The sequence below is a fragment of the Arabidopsis lyrata genome, assembly GCF_000004255.2.
Source record: "Arabidopsis lyrata subsp. lyrata unplaced genomic scaffold ARALYscaffold_6, whole genome shotgun sequence".
NCBI classification, from domain to species: Eukaryota; Viridiplantae; Streptophyta; class Magnoliopsida; order Brassicales; family Brassicaceae; genus Arabidopsis; species Arabidopsis lyrata.
In genome coordinates, this window is record NW_003302550.1 from 20,529,699 (window position 1) to 20,556,382 (window position 26,684).

The 26,684-nt window shown below is 34.3% G+C and overlaps 6 protein-coding genes, 1 long non-coding RNA gene and 1 other non-coding gene across 10 annotated transcripts; 3 read left to right on the plus strand and 5 right to left on the minus strand.

Annotated features, from left to right (window-relative positions):
* Positions 1–943: 943 nt before the first annotated feature.
* On the minus strand, positions 944–5,708 carry LOC9310714 (oligopeptide transporter 7). Its single transcript, XM_021021030.1, has 9 exons — positions 5,573–5,708; positions 5,107–5,499; positions 4,650–4,804; positions 4,456–4,553; positions 3,212–3,481; positions 2,630–2,929; positions 2,237–2,492; positions 1,908–2,090; positions 944–1,813 (listed from the first exon to the last, which is right to left on the minus strand). The coding sequence occupies exons 1-9, from the start codon at positions 5,601–5,603 to the stop codon at positions 1,205–1,207; spliced, it is 2,295 nt and encodes a 764-aa protein (XP_020876689.1). The 5' UTR covers positions 5,604–5,708; the 3' UTR covers positions 944–1,204.
* A 2,299-nt stretch (positions 5,709–8,007) lies between these two features.
* On the plus strand, positions 8,008–8,445 carry LOC110227284. The gene is made up of 2 exons (XR_002331067.1): positions 8,008–8,181; positions 8,273–8,445. It is a non-coding gene; the product is annotated as an uncharacterized LOC110227284 (long non-coding RNA).
* On the minus strand, positions 8,404–10,998 carry LOC110227282 (ATP-dependent DNA helicase PIF1-like). 2 transcript variants are annotated; one of them, XM_021021032.1, is made up of 3 exons: positions 10,429–10,998; positions 8,705–10,345; positions 8,404–8,583 (listed from the first exon to the last, which is right to left on the minus strand). In XM_021021032.1, the coding sequence occupies exons 1-2, from the start codon at positions 10,973–10,975 to the stop codon at positions 8,706–8,708; spliced, it is 2,187 nt and encodes a 728-aa protein (XP_020876691.1). In that variant the 5' UTR covers positions 10,976–10,998; the 3' UTR covers positions 8,404–8,583; position 8,705. The 2 variants fall into 2 exon arrangements, with proteins under 2 accessions (XP_020876691.1, XP_020876690.1); XM_021021031.1 differs by having other exon boundaries at positions 8,404–8,589.
* LOC9310715 lies at positions 10,994–13,567 on the minus strand. The gene is made up of 8 exons (XM_021021033.1): positions 13,222–13,567; positions 12,758–12,909; positions 11,979–12,246; positions 11,806–11,902; positions 11,589–11,713; positions 11,421–11,505; positions 11,208–11,334; positions 10,994–11,084 (listed from the first exon to the last, which is right to left on the minus strand). Exons 2-8 carry the CDS (start codon positions 12,905–12,907, stop codon positions 11,067–11,069), a joined length of 870 nt encoding a protein of 289 aa, XP_020876692.1. The 5' UTR covers positions 12,908–12,909; positions 13,222–13,567; the 3' UTR covers positions 10,994–11,066.
* Positions 13,568–17,577: 4,010 nt separating this feature from the next.
* LOC9308606 (plant UBX domain-containing protein 10) lies at positions 17,578–20,154 on the minus strand. The gene is made up of 4 exons (XM_021022421.1): positions 19,179–20,154; positions 18,680–18,850; positions 18,400–18,582; positions 17,578–17,966 (listed from the first exon to the last, which is right to left on the minus strand). Exons 1-4 carry the CDS (start codon positions 20,031–20,033, stop codon positions 17,739–17,741), a joined length of 1,437 nt encoding a protein of 478 aa, XP_020878080.1. The 5' UTR covers positions 20,034–20,154; the 3' UTR covers positions 17,578–17,738.
* Positions 20,155–20,857: 703 nt separating this feature from the next.
* On the plus strand, positions 20,858–22,608 carry LOC9310717 (BTB/POZ domain-containing protein At3g05675). 2 transcript variants are annotated; one of them, XM_021020199.1, is made up of 3 exons: positions 20,858–21,057; positions 21,149–21,187; positions 21,350–22,608. In XM_021020199.1, exon 3 carries the CDS (start codon positions 21,367–21,369, stop codon positions 22,216–22,218), a length of 852 nt encoding a protein of 283 aa, XP_020875858.1. In that variant the 5' UTR covers positions 20,858–21,057; positions 21,149–21,187; positions 21,350–21,366; the 3' UTR covers positions 22,219–22,608. The 2 variants fall into 2 exon arrangements, with proteins under 2 accessions (XP_020875858.1, XP_020875857.1); XM_021020198.1 differs by lacking the exon at positions 21,149–21,187.
* Positions 22,609–23,818: 1,210 nt separating this feature from the next.
* Positions 23,819–24,437, minus strand: LOC9308607. Its single transcript, XM_002874604.2, has one exon. It carries the CDS (start codon positions 24,320–24,322, stop codon positions 24,077–24,079), a length of 246 nt encoding a protein of 81 aa, XP_002874650.1. The 5' UTR covers positions 24,323–24,437; the 3' UTR covers positions 23,819–24,076.
* A 91-nt stretch (positions 24,438–24,528) lies between these two features.
* TRNAG-CCC lies at positions 24,529–24,599 on the plus strand. Its single transcript has one exon. It is a non-coding gene; the product is annotated as a tRNA-Gly (tRNA).
* The last annotated feature ends 2,085 nt before the right edge of the window (positions 24,600–26,684 follow it).

Below are 26,684 nucleotides of genomic sequence, written 5' to 3' on the forward strand. Positions count from 1 at the left end.
AAGTAACTAAAACGATGTCGTACAATATAAGATAGCAGTTTTGCAAGCAAGTAACTAAAACGATGTCGTACAATATAAGATAGCAGTTTTAGCCTTTTAGGTCACAAAAACTTTTAAGGACGATCATATTTAAATCCAATATCAACTCAAACTATTTATATGAGGTTTTTCAATCAAAAATTTGATTCATTGTATTTATCCGAACCAACATAAATTTCAAATAATAACTTGAACTATGTAACCGTTAGCAAATTTCAACATATATCTGTTATTAAATAATATAACAAACCTGAATTATGTAAACTTTAGCCAATTGAATAAAATGAATGATTCATAAACAAAAAAACATATAATTACCACTTAACATTTTAATCAACATTAACTACAAAAAAAACTATGTTGAAATTGGCTAACGGTTACATAGTTCAGGTTTGTTATTTAAAAATTGTGATTTCGGATTGATAAGTGAAGGTCAGAGTTTCCGTTGAAAAATACCGTATGAAATTATTGGTGCCAATGTGAAAGAAGAGAAGGCCGTCCTTGCTCCTAAGTTTTATGATTACCGAAAACCAAAATCTATTTACTAATAACTAAGAAGTGACAAGTTATAAGATATATTGGTGTTGAAATATATATTCGTTTATACTAATAATGGTAATAGTGGTAGTATTGTTTTCAAACATCTTCTATACCATTTTGTTTTCGTCTCGCTTTGGCATATAAATATAGTTTTTACCGTTGTGGTACAAAGTTACCAATCAAAACCAATTATTTTTTCCAGTTAATATGTTGTGGATATACAATAATCCAATTGGGTACGCATAAACTCATTACAAGTTGCTTCTTTTTTTTTGAATAATGAAGAGGTTCTAGGCCTAGACACATAAATCTTCAAAGGACGGAAAACATAGCATTTTATCTTTTAACCAAAATTGAAACGAACTATGAAAACAAAGTTTCAATTGATAATGAAATTTTAAAAACTCAAGACCGACTTAAAAGAAAATGAAATAATCAAATCGAATAGTTGAATAGCGCCACCCTACTAATGAACCATCTTTACACTATACACAACAATCTCATACTGTATATATATGAGAGGTAAAAATGATTTTTACAAACTGATGCACCAAATCCAGCGACCAAACTCTAGCATTGGAAATGCCTTCGCCATTTCCCAAACGAATCGAGTCGCAAATACGTTTTACGTATAAAGCGGGCAACCTTCAACAATAATACCAGGCGCGGTAGGACAAGAGGCCAAAGGACAACCATCAAGCTCATTTCCCCACCAATCCAAACTCACATTCTCAAGTCCCAAACACATATATAGCAACACACCCATAAATGCTAATCCAGCATCCAATGCTCCTGACAAAACATAATTATACCTCTGCCATAGATTTGGCCTGTACCTAAACACAACAAATCCGGATAAAAATCCGGCAAGAACCCATGTTGTGTAGTTCACTGCTGTTGCGGGTGGCATCGAGCTTGTCGCGCTTATAAGAACCGGCATGTTTATAAGTTTGATCCATTCTTGTCTAGGAAACATCCTTGAAGCTAACCATACAAGAACCGGGGCTATAGCGCCGACAAGGAAGAACCAATTAACGGATTTGTATAAACCAAGATCTCCAAAGATTCTACGAGGACCAATAAGTCCCCATATAACGGATGCATCATAGAAGACTTTATCGGATGGACAAGTCCAAACCGAGTTAGAAACCGAATCACATATGTTGGGGATTGTCTCCATTAGCCACCAAGCCGTTGTGAGGTAAACCAAACATGAGATGAGTGTTCCAACAATCTAAAACCGATAAATTATGAACGTATTATAACTTATAATAACATTAAGTGAGTCGTATATATAAACTAGTTGATAATAGAGATTATATTGTAACCTGTGCCATGAACATGGTTCTAGGTGGAATCTTCATATAGTGACCAAGTTTGAAGTCTTGAAGAAAAGTGATGGCTTGTTGCATACTTATGTATCCATATACTTTAAAGCACATATTTGCCACTGGATATCCTGGATAGATATATCCTATGATATATTCTGTAATTATGTTCAATCCTGGCGCCTACAAAATACTTATTTTATCAAACCAATAGGGTCTCAAATTTATATTTTTTGTAACATTAAACATATGTTTACTATGAATTTGCACTAAATCTCCAAATAATTTGAGACATTATTTAGTCATTCAATTTAGATATCGTTTTTTACCTGGTTGGTGATGGCGGTGATGATACCGATAGGAAGTGTAAAGATAATGGCGACGGTACATGCCAATAGAACACCCCACCATGGTAATTGAAGTTGGTCATTGTAATACTCACAAGCAAAGATTGTGGCTCCAACATTGGTAACGAGTATGCACCAAAACCACCACTCTGGAACTTGTTTGTACCTTTGCATTAGCCTCGCGTGTACATCCAATTTCTTTTCCTTAAAACTCTCCTTACTTTGCTCCCATATCTCCCTGAAAAAAATCCATTGAAAGACTTTAACAAAAGCAAGCAAACAAGAATCTAATTCATGTCCCAAATCTATACATTTAATTACATATAGGTCATCAAGAAATTGTTTTAATACTTTGTAATATATGAGCTTTTATACCTTCCATGGAAGAGAGCAACATGCATGATGGTAGCGCTTAAAGCGGCAAAACCAACACCGTAACTAATTGCGAAGAAAGTGCAAAGATACAAAGGGCCTTCACGCTCGTAAGATGGGAGGTCAAGGTGGAAATTAGAGTCTATAATGGATGTGATGTTGTACTTTGAACCCTGGCTCGTAAAAAGAGAGCTCGAAAATATAGGGAAGGTCTTAGCCTTATACACATCGAGCCAGTAGCATATTGGTACCAAGACATATATCACCAGAACAAATCCCACACCCACATTAGCCGTTGCAAACCTGTTAAAAACATATAAAGCATTTTTGTTATTGCAATACCAATTACCAAACTTAATTGAACCTAACCAAACCGGTTATTTGGTTATTCGGTTTGGGATTTAAGTTTACTCCATATTAAGAATTTATGACAAATTGGAACCGGAATTTCGTTTGGTTCAATTTGCTGGACATAAAGCTCATAAACCGGGTTATATATGATTTATAAACCAATTTCGGTTTATCTCTACCCATACTTTTATGACTTAGTGAAATGAGTAAACCAAGAATGAGTTTAGGACTGACCATGGACTAGCGAGTGGACTACCCAAGTAAGAAGAAATGGTTGACCAGTCGAGTCCTATGGCTCCAACACCTAACCCGTGAAGACCGGACCCGATCTGTTGGGCCATAACTGATGATGGAAAGAACCAACAGACCCACGACAACGACGTCATGATCTGAAATAAGTAGCCCGGAAAGACATAATAAGCGAAACTGCAAACGAATGCTATCACGAAGAATTGTGTACGTGTCAGCCCTCCTTTGGTCCGTTCTTCTTTTTCGTGCAACGCTCTGACAATTTAGCCAACGACAACATCAATGTGTTAGATATAATCATAATAGAATTATGTCTCTTTTTGTTTGTTAAAGGATAGTGACATATATGTCTCTTGCTTCTACATGTGGTTTTATGTTTTCTATTTATTGACCAATTTCATTAGATTCAACAAGTAACAGTTATACAAAAATATCATTCATTTGTATAACTTACACCATATAAATAAGAAAATATAAATAAGAAAAATGAATACTCCCTCCGTTTTCGAATAGTTGTCGTTTTAACTATATGCACACAAATCAAGAAATTATTAATGTTGTTAGTTTTTCAATATAAAAATATCATTAATTATCTACCTAAACATAATTTAACCAATAGTAAATCAAGTTGCATAATAAAAGTAAATATAAAAAATAAAAAAGTAATAAATTTTGCATCGAAAACTGAAAACGACAACTAATTAAAAAAAAAAAAAATTCTCTAAAACGACAACTATTCGAAAACGGAGGGAGTATATGTCTAACAGTTACGTACAAAAATGTCTTTATCTGAAAAAGATATCATGATGTTTATTTTCGAAGACATCTGATAAAACTTGGTCCCATGATATTTTTTTAGTATTAACATCACATTCTATAGAAACCTAATAACTTAAAAAAATAAAAATTTTAATTATTTTCTCACTTACTTTAAACAAAAACAGTATATATATGACCATATTACAACGAAACATATATGTCTCCATATTATATTCAAAGATTAATTTTGTATTATTTATAAATATAAAAATATTTAAAAATAGGTGGGAATGGAATATTTTATCTAGTACTGTATTTATTATTGTATGGCATCTTCAATTTTTATGACATTTGGCCAAAACACAATTATTTTGCCCCCTTTACTTTTGTATGTATTGTATATAGAAAATATCGAAAACTTGAGCTAAAACGTGAAACACACTCTAGTGATTATTGAGTGTATTATTTACCTAAATAGTGAGACTTGAACAAGATTCGCCGGCCACCACATCGCCGCCGGTTCAACGAGGTATTTCCTGAATATTCCGGCCCAACCAAAACCTAAAACCTAAACATCAATCACACTTAACTAATCAGAAACCATAAACTCGTTCAAACTCCAAATATTCCAAGAAAAAACTAATCAAAAAGGTCAAGTACGAACTTGAGTGGTAACAATAACGATGAAAGACACAAAGAACGTTATGTTCTTCATGTAAAACGCTTTCACGACAGTAACAACGTGTATTGCGTAAACAGATCCAGCTCCGGCGTTAGCGAAAATAGTGATCAACACATGCTCCTTCACATTAAACGGTCCTGAAATAAATCAAGAATGGTTCAAAATCAGTTTTTGGATGGTCTAATGGTTATAACCATTTCCATTTCGATTTCACTCATAGTTAGACGTCTTAAAAGACAAGAATATTCGAGTTTTGACGAATCTCGGGAAGATTTCTGTCTAACAAAAAAAAAGCCAAATTCTAGAGGTGGTCGGTTCGAGTGACACTTGGGACGGGACTATATAAAATGTTCTGGCCTCTGGTCCGAAGGATATACGGGCTTAGACCAAGAATCTCCTAGTTATTAAAAAAAAAAAAAAGGTCAAATTTTGGTGTTACCTGGATTCAACGTGAATTGCCACTTTGATCCTTGGAAGAAGACTCTATCGGAGATTTTAGCAGCCATAAGACGACCAAGTGGTACGACGGCGATTTGAGCGGAGATGGCGGAGATAGTGAGAGGTTCTGTTCTATACCAGAAGAATTGATTGAGAAACGACAAGAGGATGCCAGAAAGAGTTCCTAAAACCCACATGCGAAATGTTAAGACAGGTAATGAAGGATCGTCTGTTGTCGGAACAGTGAGTGCTACTTGTCGGATTGGTGAGTTCTCTTCTTCTTCTTCTTCTTCGCCGGAGATTGGTAAAAGAAGATCCTCTGTTTCATCTCTTGGTTCCGATGATGAAGATGATGAGGCAGAAGATGGGTTTGTCAGATCTTTGGGGTTTGTTACTGTTTCGAAAAATGTTTGTCAGAACAATTGAAATTATAAGAAAAATATTTAAAAATTGAGAATTGTTATTACATAGAGGAAGAACTAGTTCTGATTCTTCCATGGTTGTCTTCTTCTTCTTCTTCTTGCTCTGTTTTTTTTCTTTGAGATGTGAATCTGACAAGCTATCTTCTAGTCTTCTTCACGTCTTGAAGAGTTGGCCCATTTGAAATAAGTACCTGGACTATATTTTGATTAAATCTCTCTTTTTTTTCTGTCAACGGATTTTTTTTTAATGACAAGTTGGATATAATTAATTAATACAACTAATATCCAACAACTGTCATATTTTCTTCTTATTTAATTTTTGACATTTATTACTCTCTTTTTTAAAAAAATCAGACAAAAATTATTGTATATTTTTCCTCAATCTTTCGTTTAAGCCAAGACTTTTTTTGTCATTTTATAAAAAGCCAGAAATTTCTACATAAATTTAGCTATTAACTCTTTCATGTTTTTTTATTATTATATAACTAAAAGGACAAAACGATATTTCATATTTATTTTTATAAGCCTAATCTTTAATTTACTGGTTGGTTTTTGTATTAATGTTATAATTCATTGTTGAAACAAATATTAAAGCTACCCATGCAGAATCTTAATTCGATGAAAATTCCTATTATGTATACACGTATAAATCTTATCCTATTGCGTATACACGTATATATGTATTCGATAAATATTATGTATACACGTATACACGTATAATTCGATTATGCTTATATACACGTATTCTCATCACAAAATTAACATTTTTGGAAAATAAATCAGGAAGATGTGTATATTTTACATTTTTCACTAAGGAACATTGGAAGTTGTACATTTTACGTTACTTTCTTGATTCTCATGCCATCAGATATATACACATACATTAAGTGATTTAAATCTACTAAACTATTTTAACATTTTATGCGTTTCTTTCTTTTTACAAATATTTATTGTAACAAAAACTTCTCTTAAATTTAAGATTCCTATATTATCGCTTTCCTTTTCACAAGTATTTCAATATAGAAAATATGAGAATTTGAAAATGTCAATTGAAGTGATGGCTAAAAATGTTAATTAGCGATTAAAAATGTTATAGAAAATATTTATAATTTATAAATGTTATTTAATCTGAATTAAAAATGTTAATTATTCCATATGTTGTTTTTTTCCTTTTTTCAAAACTTTTAATATAGAAAATTGTCTTCATTTTTGAAAAAGTTAAAATTCTTTTTTAACCACATCATTGTTTTTATTTTCCTTTTTACTTAAATTTTAATATAGACAATTTCAAAAATCTAAAAATGCTAATTAATGACATGTCTAATTACAATTGATCGTTTAAAATCCTAGGTGGACGGCCTCAGAAGCTTATGGCCTCGACTTTTATATAGTATAGATTTTTACTAAGTAGGAAACAATACATAATTTTTTAATTTATTTTTTCCCGTTAGTGAAGGAGATGTAAGTAGAGAATTACTAAGTGGCCAAATTTTATTTTCTTCTTTACAAATACGAGTAGATGGCAAAACGATAAAATAAGTTATTTTATTTATCGTATGTGCATCTAACATATATAACATGGATTCGGTATGAATTTTAGAAAATATCATATGTTTGTTTAACATACAAATTTATATTATAACGCATGCTATTTGTTTATATTTTAATCACACTTGTAAGTACTATCATTTATTTACGGTTTTGTTACGATGTGTTTATTTGTCAAATTTCATCTACCAAATAAGCCCATATAAGATAAGTATTTAGATTGCAAATTTCTGTTCTAAATTAAAAGGTACATGCGATTCACGAGATTTAGAATTACATATGGGAGTGAGAATCCAAAAAAGGAGAGAATCTTTTTTGTATGAACCATTCTCATAATGTCACGTAGGCAGATCTAATACCTTTCATGTCTTTTTCTTACTGCTTTTATAGATTATTTGTCAAAGAGACAAAGACTCATAGCAATCATTTTTTTTTTTTTAGTTCACTTATTGACTAACATCATTTGGTTACCAACTAAATCTAATGGATTTTTTTAATTATTTTTTGTATCTCTATTTTCTTTATCTCCGAGATCCTATAATATGGATGGAATCTCATAACTAGGGCCGGTCCTATGATTTAGGTGGCCTAAAGCATTTTTTAAATATGTGGCCTTTTATATAAACATTAATTTAAAAAAAATTATATTTAAATATTAGAAAAGTATTAAAAATCTTTAAATGTTTTTAATAGTCTTCGAAATTATTTACACCACTAGTGTTATAGCCCGTGCGTTGCACGGCCCTTTTTCAACATTTTGGATCTTTTTTTATTTTGGGCCATCGTTAAATTTTCTTTGTAGTATTGCTAGGCTATTGGGCTACTATATTAGTTTATTAAAAATAAAAATAAATTAAAAAACAGAATAGTAGACGCAAAAAATTGCTTCGAGAGTGATAATCATTTTTGCAGCTCATTCACAAAAAAAATTATTCGATTTCTCTTTTTTTCTGATTGTTCATCCTGAAATTTGCGTTTGTTTTCCTTCACTAAATCCTATTTATCTTCTAATATGATTCTCGTCTCCTTAATTTCGGCGTCTGCGTCTCCGTCTCCGGTCGAGTTGAATCATCTAGAAGCTGTTTCGATTTCGGCAAAGCTATTTGGTAAGAAATCCGAGAAGCAATAATAATACATATGCACATGAATCTGATTATTAACTTTTTATAATATGAAATAAATCTGATTTGTTTTCAGATCTTTGAGAAAAGGATTGTCGGTCATTTAGTTGAACGTGTGTTTCTCGACCAAGAACGCAAAAATGGAGTAAGTTTTCGGAATTTAATTCTTTTCAAGCATTAGATTTTGCAGGAGGATTTGTCTTTGGATGATGATGAAAAACATATTGAATAAAATACGTTCCATCGTAATAAGCTGTCTGCTAAAAGAAAAAGAATAATTACATAGGATTTTAAGCTTGTTTGATTGACTAAACAACAAAACACTTCTTGATAGTAATTGAGATTGTAGATAGCGAGAATTGCAACTCAAGCTTTAAAGCACTCCATCTGCAACTTGAATGACTCAAAAAATAAAACGTATTAGAATACTTTCGTTATATATATACATATAAGGATATTTGTAAGAATAAAGTAGTAAGGTTATGGTCTAAGACGATATAGGACATACCTCATATGTTCTGAAATATTTCTTTGTAGACAACGTTAGTTGTTGTCTTCACCCTTTCACCATTTTCATCAGTGATGATAATTTTCAAGCCTTTTCTGCTTTTGACTCTTGATACCGCAACGTATAGTTGCCCATGTGTAAATACTGGTCTCGGCAAGTATATCCCAACATGAGATAGACTTTGTCCCTGACTCTTATTAATAGTCATCGCAAAGCAAGGTGCTATTGGAAACTGTCTTCGCTGAAGCCGAAAAGGCAATCTAGAATCTGTAGGTATCAGAAGCATTCTTGGAAGATAGACTTTCTTGCCGATGTTATTTCCAGTGAGAACTTTTGCTTCAATGATCTGTTTTCCAAGTCGTGTTATTTGCAGCCTAGTTCCATTACACAATCCGTATTGCTGGTCAAGGTTTCGTAGCAACATAATAAGAACACCCTTCTTCAGTTTCAAAAGGTGGTTTGGCAATCCAGAACACCTGATTGAATTAAGGTATTCTGTTGAGATACCATCGTCCCTCGTCCTTGAAGAATCTGAACTGCAGATCTTATCTGAACTATAATATTGATGTGATTCTCCTGGAAGAAGGTCCATGATGTAATTGTTTACCTCATCAACAACATCATTAGTAGGACAAAGTATCGCACGATCCTTGAAATAGTCCCCATCATCAAGATTCTGAAGCAAAGACGGATATGTGCTAAGTGCGATTGAATTGATTGGATCCAAAGAGTCTTTGAGAAGCATATCCTCTGGTATATCTATCTCCGCTTCACCGTTGTTTGGCTCAGAAAGTTTACCGTCTCCAAGTTTTAGTATCCACTCAGAAAACTCTTTGATGATATCCACTTCTAATGGATCTGACTCCACAGTTAGTCGCATGTTCTTTGTTAATGAAAGAACTTGGCAAGAATTCCACAGAGACGAAGAAGATAGTGAAGCTTGAACAATCTGTTCTCGACTACCTTTAGGGACCACCGGTAAAATCTGGCGAAAATCGCCTCCAAAGACAACAGTCTTACCTCCAAAAGGTTTGGTAGGGTTGAGAATATCTTTCAAAGATCGATCTAAAGCTTCGAAACAATGTTTATGCATCATTGGAGCCTCATCCCAGATGATCAACTTTGCTTCTTCTAACAAAGCTGCAATATCACTATCAGGAGTAATGGTGCAAGTTGAAGTCTCGTGTACCTGTATTGGTATTGAAAATCGAGAATGCGCCGTGCGACCACCTTCTAATAACAATGCAGCCATTGCACTGGATGCTACATTTATGACAATCTCCCTTTTTGATCGAATGTAAGTAGATAGAGTTTTCCATAAAAACGTTTTGCCTGTGCCTCCAAATCCATAGACAAAGAAAACACCTCCTTCTTTTGAATCCACTGTAGCCATTATACGCTCAAATATATTCTTCTGTTCAATGTTCAACATAGGTAGCAAACGGTGATATTCCTCTTGACACGCTTGCCTATCGTAACATAATTCATCACTTATGAGCATGTTGATCGCAGCTGGGATATTGTTATCATCAGGAAATGGGATTTCACGGAAATTTGTTAAAGAACTTCCATTAGATAACAAAAGCCTTTCAATTTCAAACAAAGTTTGATTCTTGATTTGCTCCTCTGACATCGAAAAATCTACAGGTTGAAGATAAAGCATCAGTTTCAGTTAAACTTAAATGAAATTATGGATTATACCTAAATAACTTATGAAAATGTACCTGGTGCCTGACGGATTTTCTGCTGCATGTATAATATATCCTCGGAGAGTAAATGCCACGTTTCTGACCAAACGCGGTTTGGCGTTGACAAACTTTCTGAAAGAAGAAGCATAACAAAAATTCTTCGCATATACTGTGCTGACCCCCATTGACTTGCTTCGGTTATTGCATCAATATACTCTTTATCATCATCAAGAAGATTTAGGGCAAAACATGCTTCCTTGTAGGTCGAATATATGACTCCATCAACAGTGCGTAAGTCCTCAAAACATGTAGCTCCTGTTGCTTTGTTTAAAAGCATCCTCATGTAGAACAAATTACCCGCTGCTGGAGTAAAATGATGTATTCTCCCAAATGCTATATTCCTTTGACGGTCAGTCCATTCTTTTATTTTCTTGTTCCATACAAACCAAAATGGAAATTCAGCGTACGTGAGTGTCTTAGCGAAATCGTCACGGCTGTTCGTTTTCATCCACTCTAATAGTTGTGAGGTTTGATTTGCTTCTTTGGTTAGGACTTCATCAACATCATCATCATCATCGTACATAACACTATGCTCTCCTTCTAGATGAATATTCAGTCTTTGAATATGAACACTACTATAGTGTATTTCAAATCCAAATATCCTCCACGCAGCTTCACATGGTGCAATGTACCTTTAAAGAAATTAGAAAACCGTAAATTAACCTTCCTAGCTATTACCTAGGTTTTAAGAATGAATATGTTCAGTCGATAGCTAAAAAAAGTGGTGGATTCATAATTATGTATTAAATTCTTACTTGGTTAGTTTCCATGAGTTCGATGATTGTTTTTCTTTCAGATAAGTGAAATGATTGTTTGGAAATATGAGCCGACTTTGAAGATATTATTTCAGTAATAGCTAATCTTGGTTCTTCGTTGCACAACCTATAACAGAAAAATATTTGCGTTTAAAAGCTGAAAATATAAGCTAATGAAACAGGACGAAACATATATTATGTATATTTACTTACGCTTCTTGAAACTGAAGAATCTCTGGTAGTGGAGAATTGATATAAGCTTTTGTTGTAAATTTTGAGCTTTGAACTGTGCCTTTACCTGGAAAAGAAAAATTCAAAAGTTAAATGTTTTATACATCTTAACACTCTTTTTCTCAATGATACGTTTAAGAATACGTATACCTTGATATAGCAAAGTCTTCATCAAACTTCCAAGAAAAACAACAGGACCTGATGGTTGGGATTTAATATTAGAGTAGACATCTTCTGCAAGTTTACCCCATAAGGCAACATCAATAAGTGAATCCCTGAGAAAGAAAAAGAATTGTTTAAGAAACATCAATAAGCGAGTCTCTTCTGAAGATTTCAAACATGAATAAAGGATGAATTTTAAAATTACCCAAGATCTTTAAGCTGAAGATTAAGCAACTTTGTTGGACCTTCAGCAGTAGTGATACTCTTAACTTCATTCATCCCAACAATCTCACCAATAATGTCTGCAAATTTGGAAAATTACATTGAGAAATAACTTATAGATGAATAGGAAAAATAAAAGTGGTGGAGATAACGTACCAATGAATATAGTATCATCATTTCTTCTTGCTAATATCTCAGGAAAAGGACATAAGTTGAAACACGCTTCTAGATTAGGAATCTCCTCGCTTGGTTTAACACATGTGTAGAATATGAAATTGATCTTGTAAGGATGGTCACAACTCCGAAATTTTCCTAGATTTGGGCATAATTCAAAGTTCATAAGAACACAACATTTCCCTTCTTTTAAGTCCTTCTGAAATTTATCGAGTAATTTTCCTTTTACAGAAGCTTGTATCCTACTTCCCTGTTTCAAAATAAAACGTAAAACGTATCACAGAGTTGTTATAAAAAAATGCTCATCCAATTATCACATCTCTCTCTCTATCTTTTAACATAACAACATTACATAACAAAGCATTCATGTTTTTGTTCAATAGATTCTCGCCTCTTTCCACTTACAACTAAATAATTCAGCTAAGACAGAGGCTGTTTTTGTAAAGTGAATTCACGACTAAACAACTCAATATTTTAGCAAAGTAAATAATTCAGCAAACTAAACCATACAATTATCACATCTCTCTGTCTCTTCTAACATAACAAACATTACATAACCAAGCATTTGTCTTTGAATTCAATAGATTCTCGTCACTAAATAATTCAGCAAAGTAAATAATTCAGCAAACTAAACCGTGTTATTATCACATCTCCCTGTCTCTTCTAACATAACAACATTACATAACAAAGCATTTTTGTTTGAGTTCAATAGATTCTCGTCACTAAATAATTCAGCAAACTAAAACATCCAATTAGCATACCTTTTCATCCACAATGAGAAGATCAATTCCTGTAAATTCTTCTGGTTTATTCTTTTTTGGAAAACCCCAAAGACGGACAATTCGAACATTGATTTTACATGGATCAGTGCCTAAAGTTAATTGGGAAATAGGTGTAATGTCGAGCGGCATATCTGCAAATCAAACACACAAAAAGAAATAAGATACTTTAATTGAGATGAAGTGGAAGAAGATTAGAATGATGGTTTTTGATGAATAAGTGACATGCAGATTGATCACGATTGAATATTGAACTAAAAAGTTTGCAAAAGGCAATATCTTAGATTAGAATCACATAAAAAGGTAAGCTCTTTGGATCAAAGGAAAAAAAGCTTTCATATAATAGCCCAAAATTCTCCAACGGAGTATACTTTGATTGAGATGAGGTGGGAGAAGATTAGAGTGATGGTTTTTGGTTCATAATCAAAAATAGTTGAAAAGCTTACCTTTGATTCAAATCAAACGACGGAGGCTCAGTAGAGATAGGGAGAAATTGAGAAATACACCGTTCAATTGATTGAGAAATTGAGAAATCATTGGTTTTTGCTCTCAGAAATCGGGGAATAAGGGTGAGAAGTAATCTGAAAGGAATATTGATTTTGAGAGATCTGAAACCTTTTTGTAGTTCCATTGTTGAGAAGTGGAGATCGATTTGGAGATCGTGGGAGAAGAAGGTTTTGTCGAGATGCGGTTGTGTCGTTCAGAAAAAGGTTTTGTCGAGATTTTTTTTTGTTTTATTTAAAATTAATTAAAATTTAATTGTTTTAAAAGCTGAAAGATAAAAAATTGGGACTTAAGCCAGGTGTCATACGGAGGATGTTGCAGTTACTTGAAAATTTACTTGTGATTTATTAGATAAGGATTTGATTTGTCGAGGGTTTTTTTTTGTTTGAATAAGAAATAAATGTCTTATTTATAAAACCAAATATTAAAGGTTTTTTGTGAAAGAAAAAAAGAATTAAATTATCAAATAAAATAATAAGTGAACTGAAGAAAAAAAAAAAAGAGGGGAAAGTGCCCACGAAAAAAACAAAACTGCTCACGGAAAAAGAAAGAAGAAAAACGAGTGCCACAAAAAAAAACACATAAATGGCGAGGGGAGGATTCGAACCAGTACATCTGACATAAAATTGGACTATTTAACCAGCAGACCAAAGAGTTAATTTAGCAAATGTGGCCCTCTCGTTTACTCTTATATCATGTGGCCTAAAGCAAGTCCTTCACTTGCTTTATGGACGGGTCGGGCTGCTGAGAACACATAATAGATAATTCCATTTGCTATTTCTATTAGAGGGTGAGCCTAGCTACCTACCATGTGAAGAATCTAGGATCCCATGTGATTTGATAGTTTCAAACTTCCAATTATGTTTACATGTCTTAATATTTGACTTTCTTTGTATATTTTCTTTAATTAAACAGTAGTTTTAAACATTTTCTAGATGTTTTTCTTACTAATATTTAACATAGTGATAGAAATTACGGGATGGATTTTAAAAAAATTTCTCTAAGAAAGAAAATTGATGTTGTATTTGGATAAGAATGTCAATATGGGCTAAAACTGCGGGCTTTGTTTCACTTACGCCGATACAAACCTACACAAGATGTTAAAATATGTGAATTTTTTGGGATCGTTTTAGGTTATGAACTAAAAATGAGTCATGTAAATTGCTACTCAATTAACTCTATGCTACTTTCCTTAGATTACTAAGAACTCGTACATTAGGTTACACTAGACTTACTATAAGGTATTATGATAATATTCCATATTTCCCAATCTTTCGTTATCTCATAGTGGAACATCCGATAAGGTCGGACGCTGAGAACGAAGTAAAATTCCGTGAAACCCAAGATTGGTAGGTCTTTGGTGAAGATGTCGATATATTGTTGAAAACGAAACATATATAAAATACTTGGACGTAGCTGACATCTACATGTTGACGGACAAAATGGATGTCAATTTCCACATGTTTGGAGAATTGGCGCTGAATCAGGTTAGTGGAGAGGTAGACCGCACTGATACTATCATAACAAACAATTGTATGAAGCTTTGGAGAGTGGAGAGTGGAGTCCTAGCATGAGATTTTGGATCCATATTGTTCGGCAACGCCGTTTGCAAGCTCCTCTATATTTGGCTTTGGTCGTGGATCACAAACTTAGTTGTTGGCATTTGAAGGACCATGAGATCAAGATTTCCCGGAGAAAGACATAGTCGCCGGAAGTTGATCTCTGTGTGCTTGATTAGCCACCCCAATCAACGTTAGAGTCAGCTACTAGACTCGCCTCCAATGTTTAATACAATTGGAGAGCATGCAAATTATGTTTACATAGTGAAAGAGTCTTCTCTCTCTCTCGAGATCAACAGTCTCTAGAAATCGAATCGGCTAGATGTCATTCGAGTAAGAAGCATAGGCAAAAGGAAAATGGAGAATCACGAAAAGATAATTCGAAAGAAACTTGTTGAAAAGAGCAACGATGAATTATTAGACCTAAGAGCATGATTATAGGTAGGCTCTTAGAAATACCTCTTAGCAATATTTAAGTAATTTATTTGTAAAAGTGATTGTTAAGAGATAGTATTTTTGAGTTAAGATTTTTGTCTGATTAATGGTAGGCTCTTAACATGTGGTTCTTAAATATTAAATTTTTGAAAATTATTTTAGTGTAAATGTATGGAATTGGTTTATGAAAAAAGTTTTAAGTGTATGAAATTTGTGTTTAAGTTAAAGAGATATGAATAACACACACCATGATGATCCAAACTCAGTCAAAAGACATAGCACCATGAAGCGCAGTTAAAAATGGAGAAAACCGAAAAGAGGATGACTTTGTAATTATGATGTCTCACACCATGAAGGTAATCAAGTCTCCGGTCTCGGATGGATTATACGCAATTCTCATGGAGTTTTTCAGGATTGTGGGATGGGTCAATTCCAAGGGAGGATGACAACAGAAGAAGCGAAGTACACGGCTTTAATATGGGCAATGCAAGCAGCTTGGGCACTAGGATACCGAGCGGTCGAGTTCGAAGGAGATAATCAAAATGTAATCCGAATAATCAATGGCTCTGCTTTGAACCCACGGCTCAATCACTTCTTAAACACGATATGGGGATGGAGAGATAAGTTTCCGGATGCAAAGTTTCTATTCACGCATCGTCAACAAAATCAGTGTGCGGATTTACTAGCAAAGACCATTAGAACTTCTCCAAACCAATGGTGTATGTACCATCATGTCCAATGTTTCTTAATACCGTTGTAAACAATGATCTTTGATAAGTTTTAATAAAAAGCCATTAGAAGGAAAAAAAAAAAAAAAAAAAAAAAAAGTTAAAGAGATATGAATATAATTTTAGTTAAAACTCATAAACCATAAAAAATTTATTCATCTCTTTGTCTTCAGTTTACATATCAAAGACAAATGTCCTCCATCTTTTAAATCAAATCTATATTATCTCTGTTACATCAACACAAAGACTCAAAATTGCATTTTGTTTACTCGAAGAACAAGCACTTTTACTAATGTTTGTCAAGTTTCAAAACGTTGTCACCGCAGAGCCGGCCAAGATCTTCTTGTGTGAGCAGACTCCCCATGCTTCACCTATTCTTGTTTTCATTCTTTCAACTGCACACATGAAACTCAAACCTGATCAAGATTTTAAAACATTGGACCAGTCAAATACCCAATTGACAAAATCTGAATTGCTTTCCCACTCCAGATTTAGTAAAATTATCTATACAAAACTTCCATTGGTTGATTTGCATATCAGATACTAGACAAGGAAAACTTACCCGTGAGCATGCTCGACATCAATAATAAAACAAAAATGCAGAGAAATCAAGTAGTGCCATGTCAAAAAGAACATTAGATTTTGTTAAAATGTATTGTAGTGAATCACACCCCATGAGAAGGAAACATATGAGCGATCATAAACAATCTATAATAAACCATAATTCGATTCATCTCCACTAGTCTAAACTTGCTCCTCCTCCATCTTCCTCATGAAACCAAGCTTTTGAAACCGATGGTGGAAGTCAATTTTGATAATCAACACCGCTAATCTAACTAGTAATTTAGGCATTCTATTATAATTAGTGAATTCTACTTTTCTTTTTCCCAAAGACTCATCTTTACCTTTTGATCAAATTCAAAACCTCAAAGTAAAACACATAAATTTTGATCAAATTCAAGAGGAAAATACCAAATCCTTAACAGTTTCAACACAAATCCCCAATTCCATGAAACCTACTTTCTAAAAACTCTAATCACATCAATTCATACAATCAGAGATAGATTCATACCATGACAAACCGAGTTGGTGAAACATTACCTCCGATTTGCAAATCGAAACTCGGAGATCTTGTAAAAATAGTCTCCGATTTCGAAACCCCACATCGCCGATTAGGTTAACCGAAAACGCCGTGAACGACAAACGTCGGTGGAGATGATGAGATTACAGCGGAAGGACGGCCGGAGGAACATTGGAGAATCCTCAGATTGGTTTTGATTTCTCTGTTTTTGTCTGAAGAAATTGCGTAAGAGAGAGAGAGAGAAGAGAGAGAAGAAGAAACGAGATTTTTGTCTCTTAACTAAGGAACGTCTCTTAGTTATTTACATCATTTGGCATTTAATTTAATTCTTATATTACTTAAGATTTGGCTAAGATTTGGCTAAGAGACTTACAATAATCATGCTCTAAGTAGTATGTATAAACTGACATAGTCATAACTTCATCTAATTAGTTTCACCTGGTAGGTGACAAAAGAAGAGAATTCGAAACCTCATGGCTTTAAGAAATAAACATATCAACATGAGGCGCAACTTCTGAATATATGTGTGTATATTATATATGTAATATCACGTCCAATGTATAATTGAAGCAACAAACTAAATATCTTAATAGAGAAAAACCTGAAAAAAAATAAGAGGGGCTAAAAGGAGAAAGAAGCAGAAGAATCAGCAGTTTTTAGTTGATCTCGATGAAGAGACTTGCCTGAGGATGCAAACCTGCGTCTTTTAGTGACATTGACTCTTTGTCTCTTCCGTACACTGTCCTTGGGAAGTTTGTTATTAAGCTGTACTCTTCTGTATCTAAGACTCCAAGTGAATCAACGTAGTCGTACAATGTCTGGATCTTGGTTTCACTCTTAAACATCCTCCCTTTTCTTTCTCCATTCGGGAACCGTACCAAAACCTACGTTTCAAGGCAAATAAACGGTTCATGGAATAAATCAGACCATTCTCAGTTATTCTCAGAGCCTCATGTCAAAAGAACACAAATTTTCAGAACATTTGATCAATGAGAATCAACCATGATAGAACCTAATCTTTAAAGAGGCACTAAGATTTGGGAACCATACTAAAACCTACATTTCAGGTCAAATAAACGGTTCGCAGATACCATAAATCAGACCGTTCCCAGGTATTCTCATAGCCCAAAGTCAAAAGAACGAAAATTTTCAGAGGTTTGATCAATGAGAATCAACCAAAGAACCGAAACTTTAAAGAGGAACGTTCTATATCCGTCACAAATGAAATCAATAAAGATGAATAGATTGATATATTTTCATAAGTAACTATGTGAGAAAAGAAAAGTAATGAATAGCCAAGGAAGAAGGAGAATTTACTTGTGTAACATCAGGGCCTTTCTCAGGTTCATCTCCAAGAGCAAGTGCTTTCTCTTGTCTCATTCTCACTCTAGCAGCTTCTTTCTCTGCAGCTTCACGTTCTGCTCTCTCCTGAGCCTCTTTTTCCTCAGCAGCTTCCCTCTCTAAACGTTCTTCCTCTTCCCGTCTCTCTCGCTCCCTTGCCTTATCAGCAGATAGAAAAATGCCACAAATTTAGACAAAAGACTAATCATAAAATCTTGTAAATTCTGGGCAGGCCTACAAAAAAGGGGAAACATACTTGATCGGCTTCAAGAGCAGCCCGGTAAGCAGCATCTTGTTCCTCTCTCAGACGCAGATTGGTTCTTCTTTCCTCCGCCTCAACCCTAGCAGTTACCAGCGTAGGTGAACTATCTTCTACAACTCTCTGTAATATAGCAAGCATTTCTTCTGGAGATTTTGGTCCCTCAACCTGTCACAAGCAAACAGAACAAAAATCACGATAACCTTAAGAACTACATTTCCTGCCACACAGCACATTACTAAACTCATTAAAGCTAGTTTACACTAAATGTAAGACATGCCGGGTCACAGATGAAAGCAGAATCAAACTACTAATCACTTTAACAATATAGTATAATGGATTCAATTCCAATGCAGAGAAATTCATAACCAAGTCTACTTAAAATTGATAAAGTTCTTCTTCACTCATTGTTTAAAATTATAAGCTAATCAATGAAGAGCAATTCAAGTATGACATAGCAGAATCTATGATCAAACCGAATAATGACTGTCTTTACCTGTTGAAGAAGAGCAATTCTCTGGTTAGCAGCAGGCATAACAACAGCGCAAAACGGAAACCTCAATGCTTTCAAGCTATTACTCATCTTAAATCCTTCACTAGATCGAATACTACCTCCCCAAGAAACAAAATTCTCATTAACAAACGCTACAACCGCTTCATTACAAAGCGTCCCATCACAAAACACAGGTGTATCCGGATGATCCGGAGAATGCAAGTAAACAAACAAGAGCTTGAACGAGCTCCTAGATCGCTGAAGCGCATCCATAAATCCTTCCACTACAAAATCAATCTTAAAAGCATTATTATTACTCCAATAATCTCTATCAAACAAAGCAACAAACTCCATCGCTTCACCAGCAGCAGAAGAAACCGAAACAAGCCGAGACGCCGACGACGAATCAGCCGAACCACCACCTCTCCCTGATCTAAACCCTAACATACCAAAGGAATACGATAAAACACCACCAGCAGCCCAAATCCCTAACCCGATCGCTCCAGAAACTAACCCTAAGCTACCAGAAACAATCGAAATCGGTAAAGTAATAATCCTCCACGCCACTCCTGGACCTTGATTTCCTCCTCCATCATCACGCATAACAAGCTCTGTGTCGTCAACGATCCCACGAGGTTGATAATCAGGAGTCACGGCGGCGTTATCGTGATCGTGATCGTGATTGTTACCACCATCGACGGCGGCGGAAGACGAAGCGTCATGATCAGAAGATGTGAATGAAGAGATTGCGAGTTCTAGGTCCCAACCATGAGCTTGAAGGATCTCAGTGCACAAATCGGCATCTTCAAGACCTGTAATCGCTTGGAAGTAACCTAATTTGTCGACAGTATCAACCATTATCGCAAAACCTTAATTTGATTTTCCCACGCTTTTGGATCTTCTCTTCTCTTCTCTTCTCTTCTCTCTCACTCTTATCTCTAGAAGACTAGAATCTAGAAAACTGTGTTCTTTGAGTAAATGGTTGATCTATTCAATGACAATGACGATGGCCTTGAATGCAATTACCGATAATACCCCCTCGACTTCTAAACTACACCGTATTATAAACATGGGCGTTCGGGTACCAATTCCAGTTCGGTTCGGTTCATAGCCTTCATTATCCATTCGGATATTTTAAAATTTCGGGTTAGTTACGGTTTTTTTCGGTATTACATTTTAGTATCCATTCAGATATCACAGTTATTTTTGGATAATTTGGATATTTTATAGTTATTTTTTTGTAGAATTTTTAGTATTTTTATACTCCCTCTATTTCAACAAGATTGAATTTTAGAAATTCATATATATTGAGGAACAATCATTGTTTAATTATTTAATAATTAATTATTTTTATTAAATATTTTTTAATAAATTATGAATCAATAGTAATCTGAAACAGTTAATTATTTTCAATCATTACGTCTTAAAATCTATGTTTTATTAATATCAATTAATTAAAAATAAAGGAAAAATGTAGAAAATCAATTTTTGTGGAACAAATTTAAAACACTAGAACAATAAACTTCTAGTAACATAGATATTTTTGATTATTCGGTCTATAAATAACTAATATGTTCGGTATCGGTTTAATTCCGGTTTATTCCGTTTTAGAATTTAGGATCCATTCGGATATTTTCAAAATTTGGTTCAGTTTTTTTTTGTTTTGGTTCCGGTTCGGTATGTTTAGTTCGGTTAATTTGCCCCTGCCTAATTGATGGAATAAACCAAATTCCAACCGGTTTAGTTAAACCAGCGTGTGAAGATCCAATTGAGATTGGAATGCTAAAGTTTCAATCTTTCTCCTTCACTTTATTCAAAGCAATCTTCTTTATTATCCTCCATTGTTGTTTAACTTAAAAGGAAGATTTTTACTGGAAAAAAAGTGAGTTCTTTTCTCTGTTTTATTTGTTTTCTTAATTACTTCGTAAAATGTGATTAGATTAACGAAAACAGAGCTATTCAATGTTAATTAGGGTTCTTCTCTTGCTTTCGGATTTGGGAAATTGATGAAAGTAAGGAAATTTTAGTAACGAATTTGGTAATTGTGTTCTTATTGGTTTGTTGTTTCTGTAATTAGAGTTGCTGATTATAGAAAAGTTTAGGCCTTTGAATTCGATATAGGATTATTGTTATTGATGATATACTTATATGTGTTTCTTGATTTGAATTGGCAGTTAAAAACATCGCAAAAATGCAGGAAGCTGTCATTGATGTATCACTCAATACAAAGAATGTCTTCTCGTCAGCTCTCCGATTCGCTATGTCCATTGATACATTGAAGAACTCTCCTGAGCTTGTTCATGAGCTCAAAACTTCAGCTCAAGAACAAGTGGAGTTCATGTTATCCGAGGACGAAGAGGTACGGTTACTGATTACTGAAGAGGAAGTGAAATCGGTTGTACGATTAGGTATCTCGAATGTTATATCGATGTTGTTGGATAGATTATCATCTTTGCTTGTGATTCTTCCTGAATGTACTGAGTTTAGTGTTCTTAAGACACTCTATGATATTGAGTGGCTATGCAAAGTATTGCCGAGGATGGAGTTGATGAAAGATCTTGTCTTTAAATGGGCCGATGTATCAAGTGAGATTCTTGTGATTGCTCAGAAGTGTAAGTTAGATTCTAGGATATTGGGTGTGAAAGTTAAGCTAGTTGAGGTTACAGGGAAGATTTTAGAAGCGGTAGGTTATGGAATTGTGATTGTTCCATCTAAAAGCCGGACTTGTCTTCTGAAGATATGGTTGCCTTTCATAAGGAGATTAAAGACTTTGGTTGATGCAGAAGGATCTGAGTGTGAGTACAGAATGGATGAAGATCTTTGCGAATTCATAGAAGGATCGATGGTGTCTTTGGTTTTGACATTGCCTTCGAACGACCAAGCAGAAGTATTTGGCGAATGGATGAGAGGGATTGGGTTGGAAGGTGTGAAGTTTCCGGATTTGAGTGAAGCTTTTGAGGTTTGGTGTTATAGAAGTAAGTCTGCAAAGAGAAGGTTGTTGGAAAGATGTGATAGACTTGCAATTGTAAATCTTGACCATTGAATGTAGTATATCGTTTTCAAGATTCGGGAAACTGGAAATGCAGATGTAGCTAAGCAATTTGAAGTTCCAAGCCTTTCTTCTTCCTCAAGCCGGTCTGCTTATTTCCAAAGGTTGAATGAAGATGGATAGTAGCGTTGTTCAATTCACAGTTCACTCACAATGCCTTGAAACTAGACCCAAGGAAGATAACCCGATAATTTCAACCGTATTACTGAGAGGAGGGATCCAAGCCACGTGAATTCTCACATTTGTAATCTTGTTTCATCTTCCTTGAATAGTTTGCTGCTTCATTGTAATTCTGGATTGTAGTAGGAGTGACAGAAAGCTCCTGATTCTTGTAACTTTGATCCTGATTAATGATATAAATGGTGCGGTCTATGTTTAAGCTAATAGGTAAAGGTGAAGACAGGAGAAGAACCAAGCTTCTGATACGCTAACAACACCGTTGGTTGTGAATTGAGAAAGAGAATCAGTCTAGCATAAGAGGATTAAGCATTGTACAATTATTCTTCTTGCTTTGATTTGAACCGCAACAAAAGTATTATCATTTTCATACAAAAAGAGAAAAGTAATTCAACATTACATGGTCCCAATCAAGATTTGTTTGCGGCAGAAAACATGATGTATGCTTTTTCAATTAATAAAATTAAAGGAAACTGAATGAATAATTTGCTACTTCTTTTTCAAAAGCAAACACCTCCTTGCACATGTACTTTGTTGAGTACCCAAAAAGAGAGAAATTATAAAACGTCATTTTATCAGGTTTTCTTGAAACCATCATGCCAAGTTTTTGGACACAAACCTCAAATTTCAGGAAAAGAGATTGAGAAAGCTCATTGGAAACTAATATGACAATCATACATAAAACACAAAACACTTCCAGAAACCTATTATTTTCCCCAAAACCTTTAGATGATTATCATAGCCTAAAAATGCAGCTTCACTAAAACTTGTCATGTAAAGAGATAGAGCTAAGGAGGGAAGAAAAAAACAAGAAGAAAACTCAATGTAGTCCTCAGAGTCATTAATTGTGCTTCAACATAGCAATTTCAAATTGCTTTAGCAATTGGAACGATGAGTGTAAATCTCATTGCAACTCATCATTGGACTACTACATAAACCAATCTACCTACAAACCAATACTTCTTTTGCAATATGAAAGGCTTCTCAAAACAATGAAATTGGAAAACCAAAATGCATTTTAAGTATCTAAACTCGACATCAGATCCAATGTAAGATTGAGAAAAGTTTTATAAACTCCAAAAGTTAGCTAAGGAACAAATGAAAGAAGATGTACTTACTAATACCTATACATTCTACATACTACTAAATCCTTACAAATTTAAAGATCACCTCGAACCAAAAACAAGAAAGAATGAAGCCAGATAATGTGTTAAAACATCACTAACAAGAGACCGATGATTATGAAAGATACACAAGCAAAGTTCTCAAGAGTTTAATCTCACACAAGATATTCCCACAATCCTATCATCAACGCAGCGACTAACTATGTCCCCCACTGGTTCTTAACAGAAGATGAGCAGATATCTTGGCATAAGTATAAACAACGAAAATCAACAAAATCGATCCAAAAATCAAATGCCAAAAATCAAGCATATATAAAATAAACTTCACATAATCACAACCATAACCGTTCAAACGCAAGGTAATAGTCATAAACGTTTACACATAAAAGATGTCAAATGAAACACCAAATCTTGCATATACAATTCAAAAGGTCTGATCTTTTTCATAGCATTATACATCGGAGATACATTCCTAAAAGACCCACATCACCGATTAATAAAAGAAACCCAAAAAAAAAAAAATTACCGGAGGAGGATGAGTCAAAAGGAGGCTAAACGATGTCGTCTGGGTGAGTAGCGGCGGAGAGAGCAAGGGGACGGTTGTGAGACTCTTCGCCGTCATCATCATCATCAGAGGTAGATAGATTAACGCATGAGCAACGCTCAAGGGAGGCGAAGAAGGCGGAGATGACGGTGGTGCTAACCCAGCTCGCCGCTTGATCTAGCTTTTCGAGGGAAGCCGTGCTTAGATTTGAGGCGGTGGAAGCGGTGGAATTGATGCTGCTGCTGTTATCCATGGCTTCACGGTTCGATTGGAATCGAAAAAGATCAAAGATCGTATTTTTGGGGGAGGGGTTTTGAATCGAAGAGAAACGAATTTGGGGATTTTTTTGGCGATGCAGAAATATGTTGTGTTGATTGAAAAAAGGTTATTAAAAAAAAAAATGTTGATTGAAAGATAGTTTACGGATAAGTTTGGTTATGAGGAATTGTATAACAAAAAGCGCATCTGGTGTAGTGGTATCATAGTACCCTCCCACGGTACTGACCAGGGTTCGATTCCCTGGATGCGCAATTTTTTTTCTCTTTATACGTATGGACCTTCGAAATGGCAAACGGGGAAGCCCGCACCCATTTGATCCGTATACGTATGTACCAGGGTTCTACGGCGACAATTTGTTTTTCCTATTGTAACAGTTTGTATAGTTATGTTCAGGTTGACGGACGGTACGCAGAATTCTTTAAAAATAAAATTAACAACTTTTAAATGGAATATAAGTATATAACGTTTATTATTATTACTAGGTTTTGAACCCATGAAATATTTTTGTGAAAATTAAATACGATTGATGATAGTTTTTGAATTACTATTAAAGCAAAATTTTCATTTCAAATGCACAATTCTAAAAATTAATAGTGTTTAAGAAAAAAATCTTATCAAAAGAATCATGAATCATTCTTGTTTTCTCATATTCAATTGGCCGCCAACACCTATCTCTTCGTATTTCTCTTCACATTCATCGTTTCTTACTCTTCATATTTCTTCTCGTCATCTGCATTGTCAATTTTTCATGTATGTTATCATCCTTACTTTTTGCTACTTCGTTATACTCTTCCTCTTCTTCTTTATCTTCCTCACTTTCTTTCTCATCTTCTTCATCTTCTTCTATATAAAACATTGTTGTTATGTGGTTGAAAACAGAGCAAGAAATTTAAACTTACTAATATTATACAAACATATCTTCATAAGCCTATGAATTAACTACCTGAAATAACGTCGTTCATTTGACCTTTTGAACTCGAAATTTGATGCCTTTCTACCAAAACTTAGTTCCACGTTCTCGAGAATACTCCTACCAAATTTCATATTATTTAGATGTTCATGTCTCCACTTTGCTGGTCAGATATGAAACTTTAAACGAAATCTTCTCGAACATGTTGAAGACACTTTCTTCTAAAAAGCCGTTTAAATCTATATCCTATCATTAAACCTCAAGAAAGTAATACCAGAAACCTCGCCATCAAGTTTCAGCTACATCTGAACCAAACGTTACCATATGAACCAATCAGAACTTTTCTCACGACAATGGATTTCTCTCTATCTAATCTATATATCGCTCTTTCGCTTGACGCCAATCTATCCGCGTTTCTCTCTTTCTCCTTTATTGTTACATATAAAAAACTACCATCTTTGTTACCTAGGTTATGACGTCAATTGTTTATTATATAAGGAAACTCTCATCAATTAAATTTATTACATTTCTTACGTCTCGTCAATTCCCGTTTTTGATTTAAATTGGTACTCTAAGAAGAACAACTTTTTCCATAATTTCAACACAAGTCTTTATACATTTTGCCTGGTTAGATACCATCCAACTGAAGTATATACAACCTAAGTTAAAAGAACAAAATTACACAAGAAGTTATCTCATTAGCCATAGTTTTATCCACTTGCATTTTAACGTAAACAATTTTCACTATATTGGGCTAGACATCTTTCCGAAGAGGGTTTCCTTGCATGGTCTTACATGTATGTTCCTTAACTTACCTCCATCACCACTTCATTAGATTTATTAGTCCATGAAACTTCTTGGGCACAATCAATTGATGCTGAAATTGTTAGAACCACTAAATAACCAATCAAAATAATTTATTTTAGAGTAACACAACTTGTTTCCCAGCGAACCTCCTGCAACGTCCAAGACCAGAATTATTTCCTATTTTCTCATAAGATGTCTGCTATTCAACCAGCATAGCCACCACCTGTACTCAATTATTGATACTTTCACACATATACTCGATTTAAGATACGCACGTTTTGAAATTTTTCAAACAAAAATCCTACAAAATTGCAAATTACTTGCAGAGGAAACAACATGAACATGGCCACATGTATAGCTAATAAAACATGTGTGCTTGTCATTGATCCTTCTTCTTTAAACCATAAATTTAACTCGAACAATCAAATCAAGGTCTTATGACTCATAACCTATATGAAAAAGCACAAACATCGACCAATGATGCATATCATCGATCCTTCTTCTTCAGACCCAAAAATTGTACGCAAACAACATCAAATCATATATAACATCATACATAAACACATGTTTTACGGCTCATCAAAGATATGAAACAGAAACAGCCTGACGGACAGAGAAA